At 42.4% G+C, this 25,626-nt stretch overlaps 1 protein-coding gene and 1 long non-coding RNA gene across 2 annotated transcripts in view; one reads left to right on the forward strand and one right to left on the reverse strand.

The window, feature by feature from the left end:
* Positions 1 to 5,883: 5,883 nt before the first annotated feature.
* LOC123385952 lies at positions 5,884 to 16,169 on the reverse strand. The gene is made up of 2 exons (XR_006599265.1): positions 16,048 to 16,169; positions 5,884 to 8,827 (listed from the first exon to the last, which is right to left on the reverse strand). It is a non-coding gene; the product is annotated as an uncharacterized LOC123385952 (long non-coding RNA).
* A 179-nt stretch (positions 16,170 to 16,348) lies between these two features.
* FBN1 (fibrillin 1) overlaps positions 16,349 to 25,626 on the forward strand; it is a 233,592-nt gene continuing 224,314 nt past the window's right edge. The window contains exon 1 of the mRNA XM_023255387.2: positions 16,349 to 16,512. Coding sequence (XP_023111155.1) covers positions 16,349 to 16,512 — 164 coding nt within the window. The remainder of the gene's footprint in view (positions 16,513 to 25,626) is intronic.

Raw genomic sequence — 25,626 nt, forward strand, 5'->3', positions numbered from 1 at the left:
ATTTCTTGGTTCAGTTTGCTAAAGTTTTGTTGAAGATTATTGCCCCATAATTCTTTTTTTTAAATACGAAATTTATTGTCAAATTGGTTTCTATATAACACCCAGTGCTCATCCCAAAAGGTGCCCTCCTCACTGCCCATCACCCATTTTCCCCTCCCTCCCACCCCCCATCAACCCTCAGTTTATTCTCGGTTTTTAAGAGTCTCTTATGGTTTGGCTCTTTCCCTCTCTAATTTTTTTCCCCCTTCCCCTCCCCATGGTCTTCTGTTAAGTTTCTCAGGATCCACATAAGAGTGAAAACATATGGCATCTTTCTCTGTATGACTTATTTCACTTAGTATAACACTCTCCACTTCCATCCACGTTGCTGCAAATGGACAGATTTCATTCTTTCTCATTGCCAAATAGTATTCCATTGTATATATAAACCACATCTTCTTTATCCATTCATCAGTTGATGGACATTTAGGCTCTTTCCATAATTTGGCTATTGTTGAAAGTTATTGCCCCATAATTCTAAAGGATATTGACCTGTTCTCTCTTTTCTTTGTAATGTCTTTGTTTGGTTCTGGTGTCAGGACAATGATGAACTCATAAAATGAATTGGGAGGTGGTTGCTCCTCTTCTTTTTTCTGAATGAGTTTTTGTGGGATTATTGTTATTTCTTTCATAAATGTTTGATAAAATATACCAGTGAAGCTATTTGTGCTTGGTGTTTTCCTTGTGGGAATATTTAAAATTATGAGTATAATTTCTTGAATTGCTATAAAGTCTCTTCAGCTTTTCTATTATTTGCATGTGAGTTTGGGGATTGATGCTTTTCAAGAAAATTTTCCATTTCATGTAAGTTGCCAAATTCATTGGCACAAATTTATTCATGATTACCTTTTAATGTCTGTAGGATTTTTAATAGCATTCTCTCTTTCATTCCTGATAGTGGTAATTTGTGTCTTCTTTTGTTTTATCACGAGGAGTGCTGGATTTATATTATCCATAACAGGCTTTTAGGAATGTTGAAAATATTGGTCTGCACCCTGGGAAAGAGGTGTCTCCTTGGGCTCCATACTTCCCTGTGGCCAAGGTGATGTTCAGTTAGGGATATGGTTGTGCACTGTTAGCAATTAACATTCCCAGCAACTGGAAGATAGGTGTATCAGCTCAGAAGAAGAGATCTTGGCATAGAATAGCATTATCTACTTTGGAAGAGAAAACACATTGCTTTTTAAGTTTAACTTTTAAATTGTTTTACGTAATCTCTATACCCAATGTAGGGCTCAAACTTATGATCAATCCTGATATCAAGTGTAGTTGCATGCTTTGCTGACAGAGCTAGCCAGGCACCCAGAGAGAACACATTTTAATGTTTATTTATTTTTGAGAGAGACAGAGACAGAATGCGAGTGGGTTAGGGGCAGAGAGATAGGGAAGACACAGAATCCGAAGCAGGCTCCAGGCTCTGAGCTGTCAGCATAGAGCCCAATGCAGGGCTTGAACTCATGATGAGATCATGACCTGAGCTGAAGTTGGATGCTTAACCAACTGAGCCACCCAGGCACCCCGATACCACATCTTCTTTATCCATTCATCAATTGATGGACATTTGGCTTCTTTCCATGATTTGGCTGTTGTTGATAATGCTACTATAAATATTGGAGACAGGTTTTAAACAAAGAATTGTCCTCTCTTAAAAGAATAAAAAACATTTTGCAAAGCTTTTTTAAATTAATGTCATTTGAGTATCCACATGCAGTTATAGTATTTATCATTCACAAATCATCCAGAAGTGAATGGGATACATGAATGTAGTTTCTTAATCATTCCCCAAATTCTGACCCCAAATGGAGATTTGCAGGTCTTTTTTTGCCTGGTATTTGCCAGGAGCAGAGTCTGTTTCTCTTTAGTTACTCAAAATTCCTACCCTTCTTGTCATCAGAATCTGTTTCCCAAAATGTATCTGAAACTCAAAGGACAAATGCTGGTTAACAATAGGGTTATCCCTTCCAGGTTGATTTGTATGTTTATTAGGAATCAAAACTCTAAACTATAAACTATAGGAAAATGCAATTTTAATTAGCTGGTAAGTATAATTTCTTATAGATACTCACCAGTGTTAACCTCCAGTCTCCAAAACAACCATCTACATCTCCTTTGCCTACTGGCTACTCCAGCCCAGCTGAGCTGCCTTTAACACAGCCACATACAACCAGTAATAAACATCACACTCACCATCTTCTCCCTTTCACATTCTCAGATTCTCTCCTCTTCCAGTCCTCATTTCTGTTCATCCCCATCCAACCAGTTTCAAGTCTCACTGTTGTCTTCATCTTCACCTGTCTGTTGTTTTTCATATCCAATCATTTACCCGGCCATGATGGTTTTACCATGAAATCACACAGTAATTTTTCTATTCTGTTTCATGTGTGCTGCCACATCCCTGGAACTCATCCTCAATACTGAGACTCACAGGCTGCATTAGCTTCCTGACCTCTTTTCTTAAAAGATTTCTGTTCCTCACTCCCTTCAGCATGGTGACAAAAAATTCATTTTCTAAATCATGTCATTCCCCTGTTCTATGTTCCCTCTCTGTCTCTCTCCCTTTGTGTGTGTGTGTGTGTGTGTGTGTGTGTGTGTGTGTGTGTGTGTGTGTGTGAGACAGAGAGTGTGAGAGTGAGTGAATAGAGGGAGGGGCAGACAGAGGGAGAGAGAGAGAGAGAGAGAGAGAGAGAGAGAGAGAGAGAGAATTTTTAATTTTTTTTTTTAACGCTTATTTATTTTTGGGACAGAGAGAGACAGAGCATGAACGGGGGAGGGGCAGAGAGAGAGAGGGAGACACAGAATCGGAAACAGGCTCCAGGCTCCGAGCCATCAGCCCAGAGCCTGACGCGGGGCTCGAACTCATGGACCGCGAGATCGTGACCTGGCTGAAGTCGGACGCTTAACCGACTGCGCCACCCAGGCGCCCCGAGAGAGAGAGAATTCTTAAGCAGGCTCCCTGCCCAACATGGAGCCAGATGTGGAGTTTGACCTCAGGACATTGAGATCGTGACCTGGGCCAAATGAAATCAAGAGTCAGAAGCTTGACTGACTAAGCCATCCAGGTTCCCCTTATGCTTTATATTCTTTAATGAGGTATATTTCCTGAAGTCCTCAATCTTCTGGTCTCACTTCCTAATTTAGTCTTTCACTCTTTTCCCCCTTTTTAGGCCACCTGGTTTTGTCCATTTTCTAAACAGGTTGTATACTTCCCTGTCTTTGGTCCTCCCTGTACAAGAGTTCCTTTTCCCATAGGAGAGAAGAGCTCTACTATTTATCTGTAAAATACTGTCCCAAGTTTTCTACCCTTGGTTTATCTCTTCTTTTCTCCATGGCCTCTCTGGCATAGATCTCTCAATTCCTCCTCTGAATATCTAGAACTCCAATTCTCTACCTACTTAGTACATAAGTATATACTGCTGTATATTGTTAGTTCCATTTTCTTAGTGTACCGAGTTAAAAATATTATATTAGACATAACTATGACCCCGTGTCACCTTTCAGCTGAAGGAGGATCCCAGGCTGGTCTTTTCCTTTTGTGGAACACATGGGAGAAGAACCATGTGGATAGGGAGATAGGCTGAAGAATTCCGGGAGGAAGAATCCTAGTACTTTAAAAAATTTATTTACTTGTTGTTAAATTCAAGTATAATTAACATATGGTGTTATATTAGTTTCAGGTGTACAATCTAGAGTTAGCACTTCCCTACATCACCCGGTGCTCATCACGGTAAGTATACTCTCATCCCCTCCACCTGTTTCACCCATCTTCCCACCTACCTCCCCTCTGGTTTGTTCTTTACATTTACGAGTCTGGGTGGGGTTTTTTTGTTGTTTTTTTTCTTCTTTTTTTCTTTGTTTTTGGTTTCTTAAATTCCACATATAAATGAAACCATATGGTATTTGTCTTTCTCTGACTGACTTATTTATTCAGCATTACACCCTCTAGGTACATCTATGTTGTTGCAAAAGCCAAGATTTCATTCTTTGTTTTTATAGCTGAGTAATATTCTATTGTGTGTGTGCATATATATAATACATAAATATATATGCACACACACAAACATACACCCCCCCCCCCATCTTTATCCATTCATCTATCAATGAAAATAGATACTGGGCTGCTTCCATCATTTGGTTATTTAAAATAATGCTGCAATAAACATAGAGGTGCATGTGTCTTTTTGAGTTAATGTTTTTGTTTTCTTTGGGTAAATACCCAGTAGTGGAATTATTGGATTATATGGTAATTTTATTTTAAATTTTTTGAGGAACCTCCGTACTGTTTTCTACAGTGGCTAATTAGGCTAGCACTTTGATCTTGGATTTCCCAGCCTCCAGAACTGTGAGAAAGAAATGCCTGTTACCCAAGCCACCCAGTCTATGGTATTTTGTTATGGCAGCCTGAACAGATACAGTGTGACACTGTTGAGATTGGCTTTCAGGTTCAGAGAAGAAGGGCTAACTCTTACATGCCCCTCCACACACATTCTTATCTAGTCTGTAAATTCTTTTGGGACAATATCTTTTACTTCTCATTATCCCATGCAATACCAAGCAGTATTGTGAATGTAAGAAATCCTCGTGCTAACCTGTCTGTCTTTGGTATTTCTGGACTTTTGTGCCTCTCTTCGCCCAAGTCCAACAGACCTGTCATAGTCTTTGGTGGGTATTCCAATGAGGTGGATGTGTCCTAGTGACTATGTAAGAAGACCCATTAGGGTTTTGGAAGAAGATAAAATGGGAAAAATACGTAATATCATGATATATAGGAAATATATATTTTGTCATTCAGGTGACCAAAATATATTTCTCATATATATTTGAGTTTTGTCCACAGTTCCTGGCTCACAACTCCCAAAACTCTTGGAATTTCCTGAGTGATAAGAACAATGGGAGCACCTTTTGTTATATATATTGGGCCTCTTTTCCTCAGTTCCTGAAAAGCTTCAGAGCCAAAAAGGTGAAATAGGTGTCTTGTTATTCATAACAAGTCCCTTTCCACCACCATTGGGTTTATGTTAATGAAGTGACTTTGGGAAATCACCTAAGGATGGGGGGCTGGTTGCCAGCAGAACCAACCATGAACAGAGGGGTAGAACTTTCAGTCCCAACCCCTGATTCTTGGGGAGAGGAGATGGTCTGGAAGTTGAATCAAGCACCAATGTCCAGTGAATTAGTCAATCATGCCTATGTAATGAAGCTTCCATAAAAACACAAAAATGAGAGGATTTGGAGAGCTTCCCAATCGGTGAACTTGTTGACATTTAGGGAGAGTGGTGCCCTCAGAAATGGCATGGAAGCTCTTCCTCCTGTCCCAGGCGTCTCTTCCATCTGGCTGTTCCCAAGTTACCTGCTTTATAATAAACCTGTGATCTGGTACGTAAAACGTTTCTCTGAGTTGTAAGCTACTTTAGCAGATGAATTAAACCCGAGGAGGGTCATGGGAACATCTGATTTATAGCCATTCAGTCAGAAGTACAGGTGACAACCTGGACTTAGGATTGGCATCTGAAGGGGAGGGGGCAGTCTTGTATGAGTGAGTCCTTAACCTACAACCCAAGAAGGGGGTTGTTGGAACTTACAGTCTGTAGCCGGTTAGTCAGAAGCACAGATAACAACATGAGTATGTGATTGGCATCTCAAGTGGAGGGCAGTCTCGTGAGACTGAGTCCTTAACCTGTAGAATCTGATGCTATCTCTGGTAGATAATGTCAGAACTGGGTTGCATTGTAGGATACCTAGCTGGTGTCCAAGAACTGCTCCTTGGTTTTGTAAGGGAAGCCCCACCCCACATACCTTAGAAATTGTGCACAGAATCCCTTTACATATATATGCATGCATACAAAATAATCCTATAAATTTTTAATTTTTTGTATGTTTTAGAAAGTACATACAAAGTAGAATTTGCATACAGTATACACTGCTTAGTAATTATAACATTAGTATTGTAAATTTCCTTTGAGAGCATCAAATTCAGGATTTCTATACCTGGATATACTTCAGTGAGCTGGTCGCTTTAGAAATACAGATACCTAGGCCACATCTCAGACCTACTGAATCAGCATGGTGTGAGTATCAGGGACAGGAATCTGAAGTTTGACAAGCTTCTTAGTTCAACTTGAAGCAACCCATCCATAGTTCTGCTCTTCATTGAAATATAACCCCCTCATTTTCTTGAAGAGGAAATTGAGGCTCCTGGAAGGCAAGTGAGTTGCCAAGGACACAGCAGATTAGTAGCATAGACCAGACCAGGACCCACGTCTGTCTTTTAATCCATGCTTGTTCTTTCCCTATTTCTGTGGTTGACTTTCAAGCTATAGGCATTGTTCTCTAGAGTTTCCCAGACTCTCTCTTCTCCCATTCTATCACTCTAGACACTTCCCAGGGGTTGGTTATCTGTGGAAAGTTATCTAGTATGATGTCATTAATATTGTTGCTAGCAGAAAATCACATAGAAATACAGCAAGTTCCTGCTGCAGCATGTTATGTTGCACAAATAGCTTGATTTCCAAATGGAACAGAAGGCAAATTTTCGGCTTACTAAGTCATACCTATTGTGATTGAAAAATATGAAAGCATTTGAGCTTTTGTAGATATAAGAAACACAAATGAAGGGTGTCTGACAAACCTATTGTCAACCTAGGTGAGTGGATGCATGGTGATCTTGGCAACGGAAGCAGAAAATTTAGGGGTAGGAACAGGTTTAGGAAGTTTGCTGATGCATCAGTTATGTATTTTTGTGGAATAAATTACCTCAAAACTTAGTGGCTGCAAACACCACACATTTATTATCTCAGTTTCTGTGGCTCACTGTGAGTACTGCCTAGCTGTGTGTCTTGGGATCCATGTCTCTCACAGCTGCAATCAAGTTGTTGGCTGGGGTTGTAGTCTCTGTTGAAGACTTCCAAGGTCTTCATGGTTGTTAGTAGAAGTGGCTTCATCCGGAGCTGTTGTCCTGAGGGCTTTAGGTCTTCCCTTGCTGTCAGCGTCTCTCAGTTCCTTGCCACAGGGTCTCTCCATAGGGCAGCTCAGAACATAACAGCTGGCTTCCAGCAACATGAGCAAGCAGAAGAGCAAGAAAGGGCAAGAAAGATGGAATCCAGAGTCTTTCTGTAACTTAGTATCAGAAGTGACATCTCATCAACTCTGCCACCCTGTAGCTGCTAGAAGTGAGTCACTAGGTCTAGCCCATACTCAAGGGAAGGAGATTACCCCAGGGCGTGAGTACCAAGAGGTGGAGATCTTTGGGGGTGATCTTGGAGGCTGCTGCCCAGCCTGTGGGAGGATGAGGTGGAGACACCCAGCAGGAACTTGGACTGCTAAATTTGAACCTCTAGGGAGGTATCTGGGCTGGAGATACAGATCTGGGAATTAGTAGCATTTTATGAGCAGGAGGTGAAATCATGGGAATAGATAAAGTCATCCAGGAAGAACATTTTTTTCAAGGTATCTACCATTTACTAGTATCCATGAATTACTAACTTCTTAGAGAAAATTCAAGTTGCAAGTAGAAACAAAAACATGTAGAAAAAGGTAAATGTCACCAAGGAAAGCTACTTGCCATTCCTAACTTGATTAAAACTTTGAGATTGGCCATGGAAACTTGGGTTAGGCCATGTGGCATTTCCTGGTATGATTAGAATATTATTAAGATCCTGAGGAAAGCTCGTTGTCCATTGAACTTCCTTAAGATAGGTGACTAATTGAAACCTGGAACTCTCCTGACGAAGAGAAACAAAGCCTCGTGTGTTTGTCCTCTATCAATTTTAAACTACAGATCTGATGGATCTCAGTGTTTCCAACAATTTTGGGTGATGAATACTGTAAATATTCATATAATATGATTAATCATGGTCATTTAAAGGCCTCCTCCCACAGGCCCACGGGACCCCTCCCCTTCATAAGCACCCAGCCCAGGGTGTGTCACAGAAGCCTTGGAGAGCTAGAGGTGTGTCACAGTGAAGGATGGGGAAACACCTCATAGGGCTCCTTTGGCCCATGATCTTTCCTCCCTCTGTGCCTTTGCCTCATGCTCATCGGTTCTGCTGGAATGTTCTCCCAGTCTGTTTTATGCAGCCAAATCCTACCCTCCCTTAAAGGCTCTGCTCAAATCCCATCCCTTCCATTAAGTCTTCCTGACTGGACAAGCCCACCCCACCCCACCGCACCTCTCACCTCTCTGGACTTCTGTCTTGGTGTCGTTCATTTTGCAGGCTAATCCCCAGCCATTTTCTGTGCTTGCTTTTGTCTTATTCCTCAGGGGTTGGCAAACTACGGCCCACGGGGCTAATCTGATCCCACTGCCTGTTTTTATGCAGCCTGTAGGCTAAGAATGGCTATTGCACTTTTAGATTGTTGAAAAACTCAAAAGAAGAGTAGTATTTTGTTTCATGTGAATATTACATGAAATTTAAATTCAGTGTCTATAAATATTAACTTTTGTCAGTAAATTTTGTGGAAATTTACTTTCTTTTGCCTTTCTGTCTCACAGAGCCTGAAATGTTTAGTGTCTGTCACTTAATGGAAAGTTTGCTGACTTCTGCTATAGGCACTTGATGTCTCCCTCCTGAGGGACGGTGTAACTTTTCCCGGAGGACACAGTGCTGACGCTTTATCGTGGCCTTTGCAGGGTCTACCGTAGTGTGGAGCCCAGAGCTGGTGTTTGGTTAATCCTGTTGGATGTAGCTGAGATAAGGCATTTTTAATTTGTGATGGATACAATGTTATGTCCTTTCTTGCTGTCCAGGCCTTTTCTCTCTTCCCCTCTGTGTTGGGCTGGTATCTGTTATGTCTGGTAGAAAAAAATGACAGGGAATACCAGGGTGGGTCACAGAACTCATGGCAAACACAAATGAAATGAAGTCTGGGAACCAGAGCTTTTGTTTTGGGTGGGGAGGAACTGTTTGCTTTGGGGGATTGAGGTAATGAAAGTTATTTCACTAACATAATTTAACAGTTGCACATGCTTTCTGCCAGAAGTACAACTCGGCAAGCCTCACCCAGGAACCCTGTCTGCAAAATGTGAAGATTAAACACCACAGTGTTGAACAAATTCTCCTCCCTGTTTGGCAGAACAAAAAACAAAAAACTACATATACACCTTGGTTAGACTCTGTGAAATGCGCCATATGGACACAGACTAGAGAGGGAAGCAAAAAAAAAAAAAAAATTGTGTTAGTAGGTGGGATCATAGGAAGATACTTCCAAAGAATACACTTTTCTTTAAGTAGCTAAAATATTGCTACAATAAATAAAATCTCTGAAAATAATTAAAATGAAAAACATTGTATTCCTTCTCTAGCATGCACAAATTTTAAGCTTTTTTTTTTCTTTTTCACTCTCCGCCCCCCTCACAAAGCCAGAATTTTATGTTGAAGCAGTACATTTTAGGATCCTGAGTATAAATATAGACACAAACATACAAATTTTCCTTAAGAGGAATATCATTGTCATTTTAAACTGCTCTTCCTTAAACCTCACATTCTCTAAAACTGTAAAGTGGGAATAACATTACTAACTTCCCACTGAACACAGTGCTTGCATACTCCAGGCTTAGTAAATGGTAGTTGTCACCATAAGGGTCTCCAATGCCCTAGACCTTGTGATTCCTACAGGCAGATATGGCATCTTCTTCACAGTTGAATAGCCAGCTTCTGATAGTGGCTGGCACATTGTGCCTGACTTTCAACTGAAATTGGTTAGATGAATAAATGAGCTAAACAATAATAATAATAAAAAGAAATGGGACATACATAGAGGTAGTCTGCCAACAAGCAGGCAACTTAACCCTACCTTCATTTCTTTTTCAAAGCCAAGACCCATTCATCCATATTACCTTGCAAGATGGAACAACTAAAGCACAGTCAGTGGGACGTGGCAGGGCTCCATCAATAGCTGGAGAGCCTTAAGGCTTTCCTCCATACACAGAGCGATAAGGAAGAATAGGGTGAGGTGTTTAAGTGGCCATCGTATCGCCATCTTGAAAGGAAGTTAATGTATGTATCTGTTCATTTCACAAATATGCAACGAGCACCCGCTATGTACAAGGAATTGTTCCGTGGGACGGGATGTGAGGAGGAGCTAGAAACCAAAGCAGAGAGGCAGGGAAGTTGAGGGAAGAGGAGGCAGGGCAGCTGTTATGATCTTTCCATTTCCTGGGGAGATCTTAGTGACTGCAGCATGGAGTAAACGGTGCTCTCAAACAGGATGCCGTGCAGATTCAGACTGCAGTGAAGCGCAGGGAATGAAACATCAGCTTCCCAGAAGACTTGGTATTAGTATGGGTAATACCATGTGTTATGGATACCGGGAGTGGCTCCCATTTACATCAACCCCAGATCTTGACTGAGGTTTCTGTGGGAGGTGGATGAGGCAGCAGTGATGACTTGAAAAGTACCCTTGACTTATTGTCAGAGGCATGGTTCTGAATCTAGCCCTGCCTCTAAGACTAGTTTTTGGAATGTAAGCCAGTTTCTTAACGTTTCTGAATATGAGCTTATTCATCTATTAACAATGGAGACAGAAGTATTTTCCCTTATAAGTTTGTATTAGTTACCTATTCCTGTATAATAGACCACCCTAAAAATTAAGAGGCTTAAAACTACAATGATACATTTATTCTGTGAGTTCACTGGGAAATTCTTCTGTTGATCTACTGGGCTCACATTTGTAGCTGCATTTAGCTGGCAGCTTGGTGAGGGTGTTAACTTAGCCAAGACACAGTTTTTCATTCCCTACTCCTTTCAGGTGTGGCCATCTCAGGCCAATGTTTGCACCAACATCTCAAGGCAAAAGAGGGAGCTGCAAGGTCTCTTAAGGTTTAGCCTTGGAAGTCATACAATGTCACTCCTACCATATTTCTATTGGTTAAGGGAAGCCACAGACCAGCTCAGGTTCAAAGGGTTGGGAAATAGTCTTTACTTCTTGATGAAAGATGATAGGAAATATTTTGCAATCTACCATAAAATTGTGGTCAGGATTAAATGAGATTATGTATGAGATTAGGTATTGTTTTCTGATATAAATATGTATTATTTCTGCTAGCTATCATATATGCATTATATTTTTGTAACTTCAAAATTCTACAACACTCAGTATAACAACACTCCAGAGCTAGTTTTTTTTAAAAATTTTAAAAATGTTTGTTTATTTTTAAGAGAGTCAGAATATGAGTGGGGAAGGGACAGAGAGAGACACACACAGAATACAAAGCAGGCTCCAGGCTCTGAGCTGTCAGCACAGAGCCCGACGTGAGGCTCGAACTCATGAACCATGAAATCATGACCTGAGCAGAAGTCAGACGCTTAACTGAGCCACCCCAGTGCCCAAAGATAGTTTTTGATGATATAACTGGTTGTATTATGAAAGATCTATGTGCCACCATCGATGGAAGGAATTAGGGCCACATGAGAGTCTTTAGTTAACTCATTTCATGAAGTAATGATTTAGTTTTCATTAAAAGACCTAGAATTTGATTTTAGAGTATTCTTATTCTCTTAGAAATGGTTTATCTCAATTTACTCAGAACATCCTTGAAAGCTCTTGAGATTGTGCAGGGGACATCTGGACATTGTGTGTGTGTGTGTGTGTGTGTGTGTGTGTGTGTGTGTGTGTGTGTGTGACAAGTATCAGTGCCCCCAGTTTTTGGTAATAGTGTTTTGGTCATGGCATGCATCTTGTTAGGACAATACATCAAGATGTTCATCATCCCCTGGCCAGGGTTGTGGGCAACTTCCTTAAACTAGCTAGGCCAATTGGGACCTAACCTTGAATTTGAACCCTAGGAGGGATGGCAGAAGGATCAAAATGGTTGGAATTTATTCACCCAAACAGTATTACTTTGAATAGGTTTCTCCATTTGTTTCTGCTGCATCTACCCAGATCTGCATTGGTTCCCATTTTATTCCAGAGTCAGGTTCAATGAGCCATATCATAATCTGATAATACTTTAAGCAATTTCTTTTTGTTTAAATTGTCCAGAGTTAGTTTTCTTATAGACAGAGACTGCTGACACAGATATTTATTCAGTAGATATAAAGTAATGGGAGTGGTCTGGAAGCAAAAATGCCAGAAGATTCTAACTGATCAAACAAAGCCAACAAAGTAGTTATCTTTTCTAAGTTTTCAGGACAGAGAATACAATAATTATGACAATTGCAGAAAAAAATTATAGTTCACCAAAACAATATATAAATATTCTAGTTGCCAATGCCTAACATAGTGCTTGACATACGGATACATACTATAATTATGTATTATAATTAATACATTATGAAATGAATGATTCAGTTGGGTGCAATGAAGTTTGAACAAGAGAATCATGAGCAAAAATTCCTCATGAATTTGAGGAATTTGAGCAGGTTCACTTACGATGGGTAGAATTCTTTGAAATGAGGAGGAGGAAGAAGGGAATTCTAGCCTGTTGACTTATTTTACAACCAGTGTTAGAAACTGTGATAAGTTTAATGAGAGGTGGCTCCTGAATCAGCAGGCATTGAGAAAAATCTTATTGCAAAGACATGATTTTCTGTATTTCATACTGAATTTTATTACTGGTAACATGCTGCTCTAATATATGCTGATTGCCTAGATAATGGGACTATTTCTTACCTATTTAAAAGTGCATTTCTCTTTCAATGATCAGGATTTTTTTTTTCTCTTAATCCCTATGGTTAAGCCATGAGACCTAGTCCCAAAAAGGGGAGTTTGTGGGGCACAGAGCTCCCAACCAATATAAAAAGGAAGTAGAAAGTCCTTGCTCTACTGAAGGAGGAGTCCAAAAAAAAAAAAAAAAAAATAGGAGGACAAAAAGGGCAAAGGCAAGGGCGCTTGGATGGCTCAGTAGGTTGAGTGTCTGAGTTCGGCTCAGGTCATGATCTCAGTTTGTGGGTTCAAGCCCCATGTCGGGCTCAGTGCTGACAGCTCTGCTTCAGATTCTGTGTCTCCCTCTCTCTCTCTGCCCCTCCTCTACTCTTCTTTCTCTCTCTTTCAAAAATAAACATCTCTCTCTCTCTCAATCAATAAACATTAAAATTTTTTTTTTTAAAGAAGGGCAAAGGCAAGCAGCAAGCTTTAATGTAAATCTCTCCCTCAGAGGTGAAACTCTGGAAGGCATTTTGGGGTAGAGTTAGGAGTACATGATAGAAATGTTCAGAAATGTTGGAAAGGAGCCTGCAGGGCACCAGGGTTTGCTCTTTGTTTTGTGGGCAAAAGCCTTAGAAAAGCCTGTGTTCAGTTGCTGCTGTACAACATGTCACTAAGCACAAGATTGTAAGAGAGATTACAGTGTCTCACATGTTGCTGGAGTGCAGGGAAAGCAGGCAGAGTTTCCAGATTCTCCAGAGGGAGCAAAACAGTTCAGAGCATTGTGGGCCCTTCCTGGATCTCCAACAGCCCTGCTTCTCTGAGCCATGGTTCCTCTGCACAGATGCTTTTTCCAGTCTGAAAAACTCCCCTACCTTTCCCTACCTAGGGAGCTTTTAAAAAATGACCACGTTAAGTCTCCATTCTCGGCTATTTAGGCAGAACCTCCTGGGGCTGGGTCATGGTGTCAGATTTATTTTAAGGTCTCAGGTCATTCTACTGTATAGCCAGGGTTGAGAGCTACTACCGTAAGTCGAGTTACGTGTTTCGACTTAACCTCATTTCCTCAGGAAAGCTTTCCCTGTTCAGTCTCAACCTAGGTGAAGTACCTCTGTTATATATCCTCCAAGCAAGCATCCAGTATTTCTTCCTCATTGCATTTAACAATTGGGTCATTATTTTTTCAAGCTAAGTTTCCCTGTAGACTCTGCTTTGTGAGGGAAAACGAAACAAAACAAAACAAACATTTCTGCCTTGCTCACCAAGAAGCCAGGTTCAATCATGCACCAATTGGTACATAGCTGGTGCTCAGTAAATACATCTTGGATGAATGATCTCCTCTACTCAATCAAGGATGTGTGACCAAGCCTCCAATTCATTAATCTAAGAGAAGTTTTACAGGTGAGACTTTAAAGTAGACCACATACTTCTAGGACTATGACTTCAAATGGACTCATATTTTTCACAGTTTCACTGTTTTCATCTTTAAGTACACTTGCCATCGCCATTATAATTCTGCGTGGTCAACATTATTATTTCCATCTTACAATCGGAAAGCAGTTAAATAACTTGCCCAGGTCCTTGTACCCAATTATCTAGGCACAAACAGTTGCGAATAAGGAAAGCCCCCTTCAACAAGGTTCCTGTTTGTGCTGAGTTCTTTTTTTTTCTGGCTTGACAGCTGTGGCTGCTACACGGGGATTTTCTGGGGTCTCCAGTTCCAGCCGCCAGGGCCCACGGTGCGATTTCCTGCCTTCCGAAGCCTTTATAATGTACAGGGAACACTGGGCCTTATCTATATAAGGATGCTGTAAATACTGTATTCTCCAAAGTCACTGTGCCTTGCTCGTCCTGGAAAGACAGCCGTGTGTGTGTGTGTGTGTGTGTGTGTCTGGGGAGGTGAGCTAGGATTGTCTAGGAGAAGCCCAATCTTAGCTGTGGGCTGGGCAGGAGGACCATTCCTTTACCACCCCCATCCCAAATCTCAGCTTGCAACATCCACAGGCCTCGGAATCAGAGGACTCGCACTCAGACACTTGGAGCATCTTGGATTCAGCCTGCGTGCCTTGAAGTGAGCCTCAGAAGAGCTGCCTCGAGTGGGCTCTCGACGCCCAGGGGGCATGTGCCAGCGGCGGCGAACCCTTCCACGACCGCACACCAGCCCCTGCAGCTCCCTGTGCCGCGGCCCCGCGACGCGCCCTGCCCCAGCCTCCCGGACTCGGGTCTCCGCTGCGCGCCCGGCCAGAGAGGAGCAGTGAGGCGGCGCCGGGGAGGCGCGGGCAGCCAGGACGCGTCTCCTCTCGCGCCGGGGTCGCCGGGGCCTCCGGGGCCGCCGTCTCCAACGCGCGTTCTTGATGCAGGTGGCACAGCTTTCCGCGCCGGCCGGGCTTCCCAGATCACGGGAGAGGCTAATCTCGGGTCTAGACCTCCCAGCGGCAGAGAGGGCTAAACCGCTACTCCACTTCTTGCCATCCCCCCAGCTCCTCACCCCAAAACGAAAAATCCCAGGCCGGGCAGAACCTGATCACCTCTGTCTCCTCCCAGCTGCGCTAATCCTGCGAGCGAGCGAGGGAGGCCCCCGCGCCGAGGCGGTGGCTGGCAAAGGGGAGTGGAAAGGGAGGATGGATGGGGCCGAGGGGTGGGGTGGCGATGAGGGGGATGTAGGAGGGGGTGTCATTTTCTTTTTCTTTCTTTTTTTTAAAAAAGTATTTCTCTCGCGAGAAACCGCTGCGCAGACGATACTTGAAGAGGTGGGGAAAGGAGGGGGCCGCGGGAGCCGCGGCAGAGACTGTGGGTGCCACAGGCGGACAGGCGGCCACAGCTGGGACAGCTGCGGGCGGAGCGGGGCAGCGGCTGCCGCGGGCAGGACCGAGGAACAGCCGCCGCCGCCTCGGGAGCCGGAGCCGCCGCTTCTCCAGTGGGTGCAGCCAGGGTCCCGACAGGGGTCGGGCGGCCACCGGGGGCTGGAGCTGCAGCCACGGAGGCTTTTGCGTTTGCGCCGCGCCGAGGGCAGGGACAGGGACTGGGTGAGGGGCTGTCCCGGAACGTCCACAGCTGGCGCCGGCCCTCCCCTGCCTGACAGCTTCCTGGCCCGGGGCTCCCGGTGCCGGGCTCCGCGTCAGATGCTCGGGGGGCGGTGGCAGCTCCCGGAGCCGGCCGGGGACGGCGCGGCGGGTTTCCAGCCCCGCGGCTTGGCGGAGAGGGCAGTCAGGGAAGTTGGGGCGTTCAAGCGCGCATCGCGCGCCTTTCGTGCCATTAAAAAAAAATAAACCCAGCGAGCCGGCTCCGGGGTTTCGAACCGCTCGGGACATGGGTGCTTTGAGGCGCGCTTTTCAGGCGGCGTCCGGGAGGCCGAGAGGCTGGCTGGAGCCGCGGCCGGCGGGGGCCTGGGCTTGTCGGCCAGCTGTGGACCAAACGGTCTTCACTTACCCAAAGTAACTGCGCCACGCTCAGGCGGCGCGCGGGCTGGGCTCGGGAATGGGGACCCCAAGGCTTCAGCATCCCGATGCCCTGAACGTCTCCCCCGCCTCGGCGATTTGTCTGTTGCAGCTGGCAGGGGCCGCCTGAAGTGGGAGCAGCGCCTGGAGAAGGCGGGAGGAGCCCGGCCCGGGGGACGGGCGGCGGGAGAGCGGGACCCCGGCGGCGCGGCGCGCTTTAGGGCGCAGCGGCGGCCGCGGATCGAGCCCGGGGCGCGGCGAGAGGCTGCGGGAGCCGGCGGCCGCGCGGCATCATGCGGCGAGGAGGGCTGCTGGAGGTCGTCCTGGGATTTACCGTGCTCTTAGCGTCCTACACGAGCCATGGGGCCGACGCCAATTTGGAGGCTGGGAACGTGAAGGAAACCAGAGCCAGCCGGGCCAAGAGAAGAGGCGGCGGAGGACACGACGCGCTTAAAGGGTAATGGAACGGGCCAGCTCCTTTGGCGTGGGTCTCCCCTCCCTCTTCTCCCGAGTATCACGATCCAGAGGGAACGGACAGGGCCGATTCTTGACACCGGAAAGATCCTTGAGAAGATCTCCTGGGGCCACCTTAGAAGTGCAGGGGGTGTCCGGCCCTCGCCCAGTTCGAGGCTAAACCGCTTTGCTGCAACGCTTTAAAGATTGCTGCCCCAGAGGAGATGTCATGGTGAAAAGGAATCTTGGGCCATTGTCGAGGCCGATTTTTGGAGGCGAGAAGGGTTTTTTGAGGAAGAAGGGGAGGAGCTGCCACTGAGAGGCGAGGAGAAGCCCATTCCTTTCCCTTCAGGCCAATTCCGGTTGTGTTCAGGGCAAAGTGCTTGCCTCGTGGGCACCTTTGCAGATGCTCTTTTGGTGAGGGGGCAAGGAGGGGAAGGGAGTCTAATGACAGGCAGAGAAGACACAGTCAATGGTTGGCTCTCCACCGAGTTATGCTTATGAAAATTACGGACTGAATTTTCTGGTTGATACTGCCTTTGTGATGTCTGCACTGGAAGCAGAGCAGGGCAACTTTTTTGAGAACTTGGGTTCTTTTGGGTTCTCACGGGCTCTTCATTTCATTGGGGGCAGTCATGCTTATGTGGACGGCCTTAAACGGGTGTTTTTAACCGGTGATGTATGTGTGATGTATATGGAATTGAGCATTTCCCGGGCTTCCTAAAGTCCCTATTACAGGAAATGTTTCAGCAGGAAGTATTTACACTAGGCAGGTTGATGGTATAAGGACTGTCAGTTCCCTGAATTGAAGAAGGGTGGGAATATATTTCCCTTAAAATTGTTCAGATTGAACGAAAAATCTGTCCTTGTGAGATTGTTTAAATTCAAGCCCCCATAGAAGTAGTAGGATAAACTGTAAATTTTATCTCCTTGGAGGAAATGACCCCAGACAGTATGCACATACAGAGGTTCTTTTGATTCTCATTGTTGCTTCTTTTTGAGTAACTCTGTAGCTTGATTATATGATCCCGAGTCATCAGGCGATGGTGTCCAATCTGATATGCAGCTGAACGTTTCCTTTATTCCTTTTTGTTATGGGATATTTTAATGAGATATATGTAATAAAATTTGTGTTTGTATGGCCTAGGTGCAGGAAGGAAAAAGTGCAGTAAACTGAATGGACCAGTTTTTGAGTCTTGGTCTAGACCGGGGACAAGGTGATTGCCAGGGCCAAGCACTTCGGCTGTGGTAAAATATGCACGATTTTCTGGCCCCGGGAAATAGTTATGATTAATTTAGTTCCATCTTGGCCTTTGTGGAAAATAAATCCAGGATTCCAACAGTGCTGGAAAGGAAATTTGCTTATCATGTTAAGCCTGATTCTGATTAGACAGCAGACATTCATTGCTGTGCAAGGCCCATGGCAAGTTCAACACATGGACTAAAACTCTGATTTTCATACGTTCTCAAAAGGACCTGATTTAGTCTAGTATTTTTCCTTAAAAAAAAAAATCTCTGCTATACATATTATCATAATAGCTCAGCTCGATGGCATTGCTCCTATAGGAAGAAAGGAAGTGGGGTTTAAATTTGTGGATGAAAGTCTGCAGGGAGACATCAGGCCCAGCCAGACATTTGTCTCATCTCTGTGCTAACACCAACCAGCCTGTTTCCTTGGGAGGCACAAACTCAATGTGAAAACAGAAACTGAGCTTTACTTTGTTGCTTAACAGAATGTCCATAGATTTACTCATACCGCCACTTATTTCTCTTGGGTTTTCCTTTTTTTTTTTTTTTTTTTTTTTTACGATTACAGGGCAACACCTCTCTGTGTTCTTCATAGTATTTGGTTACTAACATAGATGTTACTCTATTGCAAGCTATTCATAGAGCCTTCCTAAAAACGTGTTATTAATAGAACAGTGATTATGAGTGTGCCTCCTTCTCATGTTATCTATAAGACTTTACATAAAGATCTGAAAAATAATTATGGTTAACATTTGCTGTGTCATATATACTAATATAAAGGTTTTTATTTTTAGGCTTCTCATGTTATCTATAAGGTTTTATAGGTATATATAGATATATAGATAGATATAGATATATAGATATATGGGGAGGTAAAAAAGTAATAATTTAAAAGGATATACAGTTAAAAGTCTTTCCCTCTTACCTCTCAGACACCATTTTTGTAAAACTATTATAGGCATATATATGCATATTGAGATATATATTTGTATACACATACATACATATACGTAGATGTATACTGTGTATCCTATTTAATACATGCAATATACTGTACGTACTGTTCTGAACCTTGCTCACTTCTATATATCTTTAGTGCCTCCATCTGTTAATTCATATGGATCTACCTTGTGCCTTCTCTTGGTGCAAAGAATACCATACATGGCTGGAACAGTTCCCTAATGATGGCTCTCTGGATTATATTATTCTTTTTTTTTTGCTATTCCCAAATTCTCCTACATGCCTATGTGTGTACATGTGTAAATTTATATGTGGTATAAGTTAATAAAAGTAGAACTTCTGGAGAAAAGGTTTTCCCGTAGATTTTAAATAAGTACCAATTCTGCTTTTAAATTTGAATAGCATTTAAAAGGTATTTTCTCTGCTTATGGCTCTTAGTCTCCCATGAATAAGTCTTTTAACCATGCCCTGCTGTATAAATCATCAGGAAAAGCATTTGTGGGTAACGTTTTTCCAGTTATTGCTTAAAATTTCTATTTTTCGCTAGTTAAAATATTGCCAGCTTCAAAACTAACCTCTTTGACTGCAGTAAAACCTGTTGACCATTTTGATGGAAATGCACAATTTCTGAAGTGAAAGTGATTTGTAACCCCAAGTCTGCCTGATGCCCAGTTGGTGGCAGCAACTTTCAGCACCTCACTAATATTTCCTCTGGTTAAAATGTGCTTTAAACTCACCAGTGTCCACTGTGCACTCATCTCGTCTCTTCCACCAGTACCTCCTTGTCTTTCTTGGATGTGACAGGTGACTACGGAATTTGCCTTGGTCATCTTCTTGGGATATGTATCCCTTTCCTGTTCGCACCCCGCCTCACAGACTGGGGATGTGCCTAACTTTTCCCCTTAAAGACTGTAGTTCTAGCTTGTCTTCTTCTCTTCCATCCTGTTGCAGGTGTTTGTGTGTGTGTGTGTGTGTGTGTGTGTGTGTGTGTGTGTGTGTGTGTGTTTTCCCCTTCCCACTGGGCAACAGAAGTTGTTCCACAGTGGAAATTTAAGCATCCTCAAGTTTCTTCCCAGCTTTCGCTGTGTTTTCTTAGACGAAATTGCCAATTTCTGTTTTTACAGGAAATCCTTTTTTTATGGAATGAGTGTGGTCCCCATTCACTCTGCAAAAATCGCATTTTTCTCTATTTTGAAAGGAGAATTTTGGAAGCTTCAAAAATGTTTTCAAATAATACATGTATAGTAGTTTTCCTTTGACTGGGGCACTGCTTAACATGTGTGAAGCGACTTTATGAGAAACAATAAAATCCTAGATTTATTGTTCGAATTTCAGTTCACAAGAATGTTTCTCAGCTGAATTCTTAACTTCTGTGATTAGGCCAAATGTGTGGGAGACTATTTGATTTAAAAAAACACACAGCTCTACTTGAATAGCAGTAGTTAGGAACCATTTATCCTAATAAATAAATATTTATATGTTATATATAATGCATACATATTATATATAATATACTATCATATTTATAGATTTATATTATAATATATATTATTATGTTATGTGTTATATATATTGCCTTTTGCTTTAGCTCTGAAATAAGGAAATATTGCAGTTTCCTGTCAAAGGGGAAAAAAGTCTTTAGAATGAAACCCATTTTTCCCAAATCTGATAAGACAGATTGAGAATTTCTATCCTTGTTGCCTGGTTTATAAGTGTATGACACTGGGTGTATTTCACATAATTTGTCCCCTATTGCATACTTTTTTTGTCTTTGTTTGTTTATTTTTTCCAGAGGTCTTGTTACCAGAAAAATCCACACGGGACAGTTGGTACACAGGGTAGATTATGTGCTGGCAAACTCCAAGGGATTAATTACACTGAAGTCTGTTATGCAAATAAAGAACTTTAACAGGGGACACAAAGTTCTGTAGACTTTATAAAGTCCATTTACTTTACAAAGATGACTTTAAGACTTCATCTGAAGTCAGGTAGGCTAATAATATGGGGAAAAGACTCCTGCAGTGGTATGGTTTGTCTTTGTATTTATTGAAAAGGTTAAGCTAAAATATTGCAATACTTTTAAAAAAAAGATATTTTTAAATAGAAGTTTTTAGCAACTCCACATTTTAAATTAGAAGATGGACACAAAATACTGATTTATGTTATGACTCATTTTGTAGCATTTAAGACATAGAGGTTGTTTACAAAAATGCGTAAGTTGTTGGTATTGCGTGTTAACTAAAACATATATCAGCCTACCGTGAGATGAGGTCCAGGCTGATGGAAAAGGAAGTGCAGACATCCCTCCAAGCTTATTAGGAATTCTAAGGATCATTGAAATATTCCTTTGTTGTCTTGTGTGGCTGATTAAAAAGATTATATTATTAGGCCAATGACGCTTATCAAGCAAAATACTGAACAGATTATTAGGGTATTTACCCAGACTTTGTTTGCTTTTCCCTTCAATAAACCAAACAACCAATTTGTGAAGTTTAACCTTTGTTTTTGATATGAATATAAGATTTCAAATATTTTTTGGAAATAGAAGGAAACTATATTAACAATTTCTTTGCATCTAGAAACCAATCCCACAAATGGGCCCTACTGATGCAACTTAGAATTTTTTTCCATGAAATTTTTTTTTTAAGAAGGCTGAAATAAGGCCGGAGTTATATGGCAGCCGTTGTTAAGTTTCATTTTCCCATCAGATTATAAAATCATCAAAGGCAGGACTCCTAAGATTTTAACACTAACTGATCATTAGATGGGATTTCAAAGAGTTCATTAATTCAGGAAGCCTTGATTGAAGGCCAGCCTGAATTTAGCTCTGTGGAATGCAGAGACATCCAGCCTGTAGCCTGCAGGAGCTTCATATTTGGTAGGAAAAGTCAAATCCATTATGGGAAGGACCAGGAGTCAGTGGGAAGGTAGCAGAGGGCATGGGGGGTAGGATTAAGTAAAAACAAATAACAGCAGGACGCCTGGGTAGCTCAGTTGGTTAACCATCCAACTCTTGATTTTGGCTCAGGTCATGATCCTAGGATCCATGAGATCGAGCCTCGCGTCAGGCTCTGTGCTGACAGTGCGGAGCCTGCTTGGGATTCTGTCACTCCCTCCTTCTGCCACTGCCCCCCACAAAATAAATAAATAAAAAACACCTTTAAAAAACCCAGAAATAACAACAGCAATTATAGCACTAGTAGGTGACTTCTAGATGACATTTATGTCCCAGGCGCTGCTCTCAGTGTTTTCCATCTGATAACTCATTTGATGCTCACAGCATTTCTGTTGGATGGGTCCTTTTATTAGCTTTTATGGCTTGAGAGCCGAGGCACACAAAGGTTAAATTTTAAGGACAAATTCTTAATATTAAGTTTTCTTTCTCCATTAATTTTAGTTGTGGTTTTGGTTTTTCATTCCACTGATCAAAAATGTAGGACTAAGACTTTGGTAAAATTCCACTTAAAATTCCTAATATTCTTCGTGCTAGTTCACACATCCCAAGTATAGTTAATAATACACTAAAATTTGTCAAACAAGAAACTTACCCTAACATTTCTACAAAGACACTAATAAAACACAGAAGGAATTATAGAATGTCAGAGTTGGTGAGGTCTTTGGACGCACATATATTTTAGTATTATATTAATTTATATTAATATATTATATTATATTATATTATATTATATTATATTATATTATACCTTGAACTTTTACTAAGGGTGGTAGGTAACCATCACAGGTACTGTCCTGCATTGCCCATGGTTCTGAATGGGACACGTTCCTCATGATGTCATTCAGAATCTTTTGTTCTCATGTCCTATGTGAAAAATTTGTCAGAATAGAGTTGGAAGAGATGTTTCTCTTTTCAGTGGAAACTGTAATGTGTGTTAAGTTTTTAACCAACATGATAAATTATTTAATTTTTTATGTTTCGTTTTTTACCATGGTTGCCTTTAAGCTCAAAGCCATTAATATAATGTAATTTTTACATGAGATTCCAGTAATAATGGTAAATATTAGCAAGCTCTGGTATATCACTGAGGTTTGCACTTTACATACATTAATTCATTTAATGTATAACTTCTTTATGAGAAAGATTATACCTGCTTGCCCATTTAATAGATGAGGAGACTGAGGGATACAGAGTTTCAGTAATTCCTCTGGGGACATAAACTAGTAAGAGACAGAGTTGGGAAATCTGGCCTCACAGTCAGTGCTCTTAACCAGTGTATTTTACTGCTTCTCAATTATAATAAATCTTATACCTGGTAAGTTTATTTCTTTCTCCCATACTCTTGATACTTTCCTTTCCCCAGAATCTTCCCTATCATTGCTGTGGGAGAGACTCAACATCTAATGAAGGCAAATGCAGTCATATGCCAAGGGAAGCATCACTGTGGGAATAGGATTCATCAGAAAAGACTTCACGGTGAAAGTCGGTAGGGGTTGGCAAACAGTGACCCAAGCCCTGTTTGTGTAAATGAGATTTTATTGAAACAAAGCCGTGCCCATTTGTTTATATATCATCGACGTCTGCTTTCCTGCTGCAGCTGCAGAGTGGAGTAGTTACGACAATGTGTGGCTGGCAAAACTAAATTATTTGCGACTTGGTCCTTTACAGAAAAAATTTGCCGACCTCTCGTCTATGTGATAAATAAGTGACTGTCTACTAGGACTGAGAACTTCTGGAAGGCAGAGTTCTTGTTTGTTTTATTTATCACTAGGGATACTGAGGAGCTGGGTATGTGGTTAGTGTTCAATAGACAATTTTTGACTGACCAGTTTTGATTGACTGGTAAGGTAAATTACATACATTAGAGCTTGGAGGAAATAGAGGAGAGAAATAAGGAAAAAAGTTGAGTGAAAAAGCTATGAAGGGAACGTGTGAAGGGACTGAGGGACATTGAGTATAGTTGGGCAGGGATTGCATTGCACACCTTCGAGGGGAACACTTCTTAGTGTAGCCTAGGAACGTAGTGCCCCCTGGATTTGTGCAGTATGCAACTACCTGTCCGTAGATGGTGACACCGTCAGGAGTGGGAGAGGGACTAAAGGGCACAAAACGTTACTATCTGATTGCTGTGAAAGGTGAGGATGGTGAACTAGTATGGGATTCTAAGATGGGAGCGTGATGAGATCTTTGCTGCTCTGGTGGATGTGTGAAAGGTGTGTGGCTTAGAGGTAGGGAGGCCAGAGTCAGGGGGACTGGGAGGCTAATAGAGGGGTCAGGGTGAGAGTGATTGATGGCCTGAGCAGTGGAGGTGGGGGAAGAGAAGGCTCATGTGACGTTCTAGAAGTAGCATGAGCAGTACTTGGCCACTTGGTTGGTCAGGAGGAGAGGCAAAGGGGAAGACACACCTAGGGTGCCCCCACCTCCATGCGCCTTAAAACTTACTATACATAAAAACGATATAGCACCGTTAATAAAAAACTAAAGAGAAACAAACCATCCCTAGTTCCTCTACTATAAGGAAACAAGCTAGTTTCATTTGTGAGTGTTTTGATTTTCTTATTGCTATGTAACAAGTTACCCCAAACTTAGTGGCTTAAAACAACAACAATTTTATTATTTCTTATGATTCTGCAGGCCAGGAATTTGGACAGGGCACAGTGGGGAATCTTGTTTCTGCTTCCCACAGTGTCTGATGGGGCTGGAGTGAGCGAGATGACTTCTTCACGTGTATTTCTGGTTCTGTAGACTGGAGCCTGCAGTACTGTTTACTTTGGTGTGGTTAATCTAAGGACAGAGGAGGGGAATAAAGGAAGCAAAGAGCCACTTGTCAGGCTCTGCTGGGTGCTTTCCAAGTTTTAAAGCTCTCCTCTGAGGCCTCCTGCCTGGGCCTGTCCCTGGGGATGGAGCCACTGAGTGTGTTTTTTCAAATGGAGAAACTGAGCGCCAGGTGAAGTGCAGGCCTTGCTCAGGGTTAAGTGTCTATTGGGTCTGGATGTTGAAGAATAACCTTTTGACCTCTGGTCACATGCTTTAGCCCTACGAGTTGACTACGGAGCTGACTTCAATGACTGAGGGCTAGCTGGAAGGGCTCAGATGTGTTATCTGTGTTGGCTAGGTTCCTCGGTTCTCTTCCGTATGGTCTCAGATTGTCTCCTTCTCCACGTGGCCTCTCCACATAGACTCTCCAGCAGCACAGCCACACTTTTCACAGTGTACCTCAGGATTCCAAGGGCACAAAAATGGAAGCTACCAGACTTTCTTCAAACTTCGCCTGGACTGGCATGACCTGGAAATCCATGCAGGTCACAGGCCTCATCCAGACTCAGGGGCATGGACTAATAAGCCCTACCTCTTGATGTGTGCACCAGCATGTGTCTGCAGAGGGGGGAGGAATGTGGGGAGACATCTTTGGAGACTAGCTACCACAGTAGGGATTAGGTTTTTGAGAAGGTGATCGGATGTTTTAACTCTAACTTCATCAAGTCCCATTGACTGACTTCTTCATTGGAGATACTGCATTGTATTTTGCTGCTGTAACTTTGAATGAAAAATGCTACATAAACAATGTATCTTCATGATCTGTTAGATTAATGTTAAGGACATTGTTCTTAGCTTGCCCACACTTCTGCATTTAAAGAACTCATGCAACCCAGGAATAAGATTACAGTTCCTCTTCAACTGGCAAATTTTGTTTTTTCAAATATGAGAATTAACAGACTCCTAAAGTTTCCCCCCCTTTTCCTTTAGCTTTTAAGACAGGGACAAATTTAATGCGTGATCACTTTAATTTATTAACTTAGGTATTTTGTGTATTTTGCCTTCCTTCTGTATGAGAGTTTGTTTTCAGCTTCTGTTAGTAGCTTCCTTTTCTTATATCTGTTGGTGTAATTTGCCTCAGAAACATTTTTGGGGGAATCAGGGATTATAACTGACCATAAAAATAGATATGCGATT

The sequence above is a fragment of the Felis catus genome, chromosome B3 (assembly GCF_018350175.1).
Source record: "Felis catus isolate Fca126 chromosome B3, F.catus_Fca126_mat1.0, whole genome shotgun sequence".
NCBI classification, from domain to species: domain Eukaryota; kingdom Metazoa; phylum Chordata; class Mammalia; order Carnivora; family Felidae; genus Felis; species Felis catus.